The 6,890-nt window shown below is 41.1% G+C and overlaps 1 protein-coding gene across 2 annotated transcripts in view; it reads left to right on the forward strand.

Moving 5' to 3' along the window:
* Positions 1–6,351, forward strand: part of LOC138566338 (protein SSUH2 homolog) — a 267,097-nt gene extending 260,746 nt beyond the window's left edge. For both annotated transcript variants that reach the window (XM_069643480.1, XM_069643479.1), the window contains exons 3-4: positions 1,261–1,368; positions 1,817–6,351. In XM_069643480.1, the coding sequence (XP_069499581.1) occupies positions 1,261–1,368; positions 1,817–1,960 (252 nt within the window). In that variant the 3' untranslated portion in view covers positions 1,961–6,351. The remainder of the gene's footprint in view (positions 1–1,260; positions 1,369–1,816) is intronic.
* The last annotated feature ends 539 nt before the right edge of the window (positions 6,352–6,890 follow it).

Here is a 6,890-nt window from a genome sequence, read left to right on the forward strand (position 1 = left end):
TCTTTTGTTTTATAGAAGTGTTTTCTTCGGACCATATGTATGCTCCAAGTTGTTTATCCCTTCCTACATCCCTCTCTCCCTCCTAAGCTGAACCTAGCTGCTCTGCCACCTACCAGTGCATTGAGTGGTACAGGCCTATATTGAGGGTTGGAGTTCTGTATTGCCCAGGGGATAAACTGTTCTAACAATCGCATACCTGTGGATACCCATTTCCGGTTGATCTGAAATAAGCCAATGCCATTGGCTAGACGAGTATACCCGGTGGGCCATGGCAACTGCCAACGCTGGTGCCATGATTGTGTGCGCGCAGTGGTAAATGTGTGGTGCTCTGGCATACAAGCAGCAATGCATCCTGACACCAGTACAGAGCATAAACCACAAGGTACAACCATTTTGAATAGATGGTACGAAGTAATTGATGGGACAGTGTCTTTGTAGCACACAATTTAGTGGCTTGTGCTGCCATGTGAAATTAAAAAAGCAAGTGGGACATTATTGCTCTGGTCCTATTGATCCCAACATGGGTTGGGGGTGGGGGGTGAGAGGGGAGGTGCAGGGGGACTTTCTTTAAGAGGCCGGTGTGAAAGGGCAATGTCCTTCAAGTTGTCATAATGGTAAACAGGCTTACGCACCAAAGTCTATTGGGTAAATTAATCCTCTGCTTACCCAATCATCCTCTTCCATACGCCATTATTCCAACTTTCCACTCCTTCACAACCGAAGTGTTAACATTGAATACAAAATGTAAAACGAAGATCTATTAAAGTAATTTATACATTCGAACAGTTGGGATTAATTTAATGGCTCCTAGATATTTGTAATTTTTGGTGCATGTACATGGGCACCCTTGGGTCAATGTTTTGAAATGGGTGGTTCAGAACATAATGCACATTAAGAGTTTGGGCGGGTATTATGAGTTTAGATTACTGCATATCTATTCAATTCCCCGTGTATGGGCACGCAACCCTGCTTTTACTTTTGTCATGTGGTTGATGCCATTACAGCTTACACTCTGTTGGCGAGGTCTGCTTTCTCAGTCGGCTTTCACTCAGAGGAACATTGGGAGGAGGCTTAAAGACTAATGTTTTGAGAAGGTCTAATTAAAGAAAAACTATGTTGAAAGCAAGCTGTAACCACTTCACCCTTTGCAGAGAAAGGGTGACCTGGTATTGAGGCTGTTAAGAGGTCAATATATTTGTAATTGGAACGATCGAGTCAGTGCGATTTACTTTGTTGCAATTAATATCCTTTTCCTCCTAGGTTTATCCAGTGATGACGTTCCCAGATGCTTCAATTAATCATGCTTCACAGGCAGCAGTCGAGAAGCATCGGAGCGAGTTTGCGTCTAGTTGCCGCATTTTGAGACAGGCGAGTACTGCCAAATTGAGATATGCAGGCCCATTGGTTTATAGCAATCAAAGCATCGGGGCTCAGATAAATTTAGGGGTTTATGAGGGTGATGCCATTGAAGTCCATGCTAGCAAAGCATTATTTTGTAGGGGTTCGGGAAGGGTTGATAACGCTTAGCTGTGCATGTGATTCTATTGAAGTGTATGGCTTGCCAATTATTGGGCAAGTCAAAATGTGTCCAAGTGCCATGTATGCTGTTGCAAGAAACGACCTGTGCCACTTGGTGCAAGATGACCTTTTTTTGTTTAGTGAGAATCTGGTTGGTGATAACATTGTGGTCTTTATACACATGAGTGAATTGTTGGCTTTATCTTAGAATGTTTGTGCTGTTCTGCCATGAATCAAGTAATTTAGATATCTCTTTTGTGTGGCATTAGTGACCATGTGTATTCTTTTTATTTTCCAGAGGCACACTGTTGAGCTCATCCCGCTCACGAAGGTCAACTATTCCTGGAAAGGGAATCCCAACTCCTACTTTGTCTATGGAGTTGAGAATAAGGTTTTCACAGAAAACTACCCAGCCACCTGCTGCTGCTGCTCTGTGATGTGATGTGAGGTTGGCAGGGCTCAGAGGCACATTGGACTGAACAGATGTAGTAGTACCATAGTATGACATGTTTACAGCAGACCACCTATTATGCTATTATTCAGAGAACCTTGGCCTTTGTGTATTTTGGGGTCTCGTTTATTTTTTAATATTATGTTTACTTTGCTTAGGCACTTTTATATTGATTGTACATTACACTACTTCAGAATCCTTAAGTAGTTTTTTTAAAAATTGGAAACAACCCTGTTACACATTGGCACCAAACCATGACTTTAGTCTATGTTGAAGAGGATAGTGTAAGCATTTTGGTGTTGAAGATCTGAAACCACAATGTGGGGTTAACAGAAGTGTAATGGAGATGGTGCATACTTGGAAAACTTGCAAAAGATTTTCAGCTAAAAATTTGAATCGTTTATTAAGGAGCTGTTCTATCTAAGATGGCGTGCTCCATGGCAACTTCTCAGATGTAGACGCATGACCTCTATTTATTGTTCAGGTCATTGAATAGTAATCTTTCCAAAGAGGTACTGGGTGCCATCAAATTATATTTCATAGTTCAAGGAGGAAGAATTGTAACCGCTCAGGATAAACCAATACTCGACTTGGGTGCCGCCTTACTTCTAATAAATAGTGCTGGCCTTCCTGTGTAGGGGAATGCTTCACCATACATTAACGCCCCCATTTTAGCCCTTTTACTCGCTTGTATACCAGATCACCTTTGTAATCACACGTTGGCGCCTTGGCCCACTAGTGTGTGTGGATGAGCACAAGAGGAGTAACATCTATGTATAATCAATTATTTTTAACACAACATTATAAAAGGATCACTTTTAAAATCTACATTTACTAAGCTCAAAATGTCCCCAGTCTACTTTTTGTTTGGAACACAGCACACTTTAGCTTGACTTGTGTAGTAAAGTAGCATGGAAAAAAATGTAAATGTACCCAATTTCCAGACTGTGCCATGGGAAAGGTCTTGTAAGCAAAGGATTGATCATGCACATTCTAATTAATATTTAATGTACATCTTTTCGAATAACTTGTTCATCCATTTTGTACTTGAGAAAATAATTACATGTGTGGCAGCACTGAGTCTGTTTTTTAGGTGCTGGTTTGGGCTAGACTGAATTGAGGGGAAATGGTCCAATCTGAAGTCTCTGGAGTGCAGGCTTCTCATTGATTCTGGACTCTTATCTGCTTGTGTAATAGTTGCATTTGCTTTTTTCTTTCTGGTTTATCGTATTGGGTGTTCATCTGTACAGGTCCCGGGTTTAGGTAGCCTTTTTCTTTCCTGTCCAGGTATATTCGGAACTGCACCTGTTGAGTATTGGCTGAGCTTTGACCACCGTTCCATATAAAAAAAGGCTTTCTTTAGTTCTGTTTTACAGGTTTTTGTTTCTGTTTTTGCAGTTTTCAAGAACTTTCCTCTGTAGTTGGCTGCATGAGACTAGTCTTGCCAACTTAGTCTTAAAATTGGGATGATCACTCAAGAGTGACAAATATAAGTTGAAACTAATATTTTTGTATTTTGCTTTTCTAGAAGTCAGTTTAAATTAAATGAATTGCATTTTGGTGGCGATTTAGTCTGATCTGAATGCTAATCCCCTACCTCCTCTTTTCATGGGAAGCAGTTTGTCTTTCCCCTTCATTAAGTGGAGGAGGAATTTAAATGCTTTCTCCACTGTGTAATGGTGTGAAAGCGAAGGTGTGCCTTTACTATCCACTCCTGCTCCCTTTCTCCATCCACCACTCGAGTATACCTGTGCAATGCCTTCTGCCATAGAATTTCTCGGATACAGGCACACATTTCCACAGAAAAGCAACCCAGCCCCGATTGGAGACTTTCCTAGAAGCTGCTTAAGTGAGTGACTCTATCATTGGAAGGGGCAATTTCCCACTGAACCGCCCCCACCGTCATCAAATTAAGTTTGTCTGGGTGAGGCCTATTGGACATTGACTAATCTGGAGTATCTTGTTCCAGTTTTAACTTGTCTCCTGCTGTTCTTTAAATTATCCTCCTTTACGTATCTTCCATGGCCTGCCTATACAGTGGGAAACTGGTTCCCATGGGCACGAACCAATGAGCATTGATCCATTGCCCATTACTAGGCATTTGTGTTACCTAGCTGTAAACCGGTGCCAAGAGGCTTATTACCTCGTGTAGTTGAACCCAATCATAAGCTCAATGCATGTTCAAGTAGTTCTACACTGCCTTACCTGCTATTTTTTACAGGAATTATTGATCTAGACTAGCTTCTCGCCACGTAGGCTTGTATTCTATTAGTATGCGTAATGCTGCATCCTTGGGAGAGGCCCCTGCAGGTGATTATGGAATTCATATTGGGATTCTGTGCCCTCATGGTAGGGGGGAAGGAAACCATTCCTCTGCCTTCTGAGGGACACCTTAGACTCTAGAGATGTCAAGGTTCCCGCAACCAAGCCCACTAATCTTTAAGATGGCACTTGTTTTAGGGCTTAGCTTTTGGTGCCTGATACAGGGGAACCCCCTGCACTGTGATTGAAATGAAGATTTAATACCATGGGTTTACTGTGAAACAGTGATTTTTATCTGACATTCATCTCTTTGAATCTGATATTTTGTTAACCCTTAAGCAGCCACTGTGAAAATTGAGGCTCTGTGATTTGAACAGATGTTATGAAATGGGTGTTCTTCGGCCCTGCTGTTCGGTCTGGTCAGCTTTAAAGTTCAGGCAGTCTATTATATGCCCTCAGTTATTGTGTGTTCTATGGTGCAGATTTCATTGTTTGCAGACAGCTGTTTAAGAAAACGATTGACCTACTCCATCGATCGTAAGAAAAGCAGGAATTGTCTGAGCCGAACCAGGCTGCGTGTCTGGCAAATAGAAGATTTAGGTTGTAGCTTGGACAAGCACAGGTTATTCCTCCTATCGCACAAATATTGTCCTTGAAACCATGTTGTGGATTTTTGTTTAAAAGCCTTACCTCCTTTGCTGCTTTGCTGTTATAAAGTGCCTTTGGATAATCTGTTAGCCTTCCTCTGACTTATTCAATTGGGTGTTTCAATTGGATGTATTTGCTACCCTACTAAAGGCATTTTGATAGTTTTTTTTCCAGAAATGTCGCTGGTCTTTTTGTCCCCTAATCTTCAGTGCAAAGTTTGGGTCCAGAATGAACTACTGTGAATGTCACATGAGTTTGTTCTAGGAATAACTGGACTTATTGTTTTTATGCAATGGTGTGGTGTACATTTTATACCTTAGCTTCTGCCTTTCTTGTTTTTTGTGGTGCTTTGTAGGGTGATGGCATGCCATCTGCATAGTCTTCGTGACACGCCTATGTATGTTACACATGCATCCTCTTCCCCCTTAATAAAGAAATGGTGTTTTAGTTACTGATGGGTCAAGCAGTCAAATTATTTGGATTACTTGAGGTCTGTAGATTTCCTGTCCAGCAGTTAGTAAATGGTGTACCTCTGTCACTTTGATCTTTGTATGACCGACTTGTACCTGAATGTGTGAGCACCATAATGATGGTAAATCTTATTATATGTATCCTATGGTGCTACTCTGAGCCTTCACATAACGGTGTACCTTTTTGTGTAGTAATAAGCTTGTAGTATTTTTCAGCTGATGGCACAGCGTGTCCTGGTGGGTATGTGTAACCGGTGTAATAGTCCTACTAAATCTAGTTTGTGCAGTCATATGCGTGTTCAAACCTGTGGTTTTGGTATTGTGGTGCATAACTGGTTGTGCTATTGACCTGGCATTTGCTGGAGCATTGGAAGATTGCAAATGAGTTGCAACAGTTTACCTCTCCCCTTAGGCATCCATGCACTGGGCTTTGTGGCCTGAATGGTGAAACGTCACCCAAGTGCTGTCTCATTCTGTTTAATGGGTTTATTCTCTGCAAGGAATGTATGGTGATCTTCAATTCACTGATTAAAATGACCTCTAATAAGGGGCACATCTGAGTCACTGGTCACTAAAATATTCTTTTACATGTTTTTTCTGTGTAATGTATCCAGTCTCATATCCTAGGATGTCACTACCCTACAAAAAGCATCCGCCACCATGTTTCATTGTCCCTTGAGTATGAGAGTAACGTAGACAGTGCCGATTGCTTCCATTAAGAGATTGTTAAAATGAATGTCCTGCCATTCTCTGGCCCCATTGTCCATGTGGCACCCTTAGAATGTTTAGCTTTAAATTGACCTAACCTCATTGTTTTTAGATCCTCTGCAGGCTGGATTGTCCAGTTTCCTTTTTTTACAGATATGTTTACGTGTAGCCTTTTTTTATTTGTATGGTGTATTGTGAATGTGCTTAACCATTTTAACCTTCGTACTGGATTTACCACTGTTTTAAACCTCTGAATGTACAACTGTGAAATCATTAAACACACAATATATTAAACGCTCTTGTTTAAGTTAATGCTTCATTTGGTTTCTCTGCTGTTAAGATTTTTTTTTATAATGGTGGTGTCGAAGCTTCAGCATTGTAAAATTGTTTCCTGCGTTTCAAAGTAACATTTTTAAATGTGTACAAAAAGCAAGGGGTATTGTAATATGAGCAGCAACACGATCAACCATTTCAGACGTCCTTGTTTGTAAATGAGTCTCCTCACTACACTTCAGCAGATAATTTCTTGGCTTTATTAAAATGAATGTTCATGCATAGTGACGGGTATTCTTGAGGATCAGAGGTGGAGGAGTGGATGAGTCTAGGTTGTGCCAGTTGCGGATGGCAAACTGCTTTGCAACCTGATACTGCAAGCCTAATCACTTCCAAGTCTGGCGCTCTGTTTTCCACCTATATCCACAACATATCACCAGCATTGCTTCAAGTGACTACTTTTACCTTGTAACTGATCTGTTCTATGCACCTTATTGTTCCCTGCTTTGTACCCATTCTCATTGTACTTCACTGTAATTTTTGTAAACGCATACATGCCT

The sequence above is a fragment of the Ambystoma mexicanum genome, chromosome 2p (assembly GCF_040938575.1).
Source record: "Ambystoma mexicanum isolate Mex_15411 chromosome 2p, UKY_AmexF1_1, whole genome shotgun sequence".
Lineage (NCBI taxonomy): Eukaryota > Metazoa > Chordata > Amphibia > Caudata > Ambystomatidae > Ambystoma > Ambystoma mexicanum.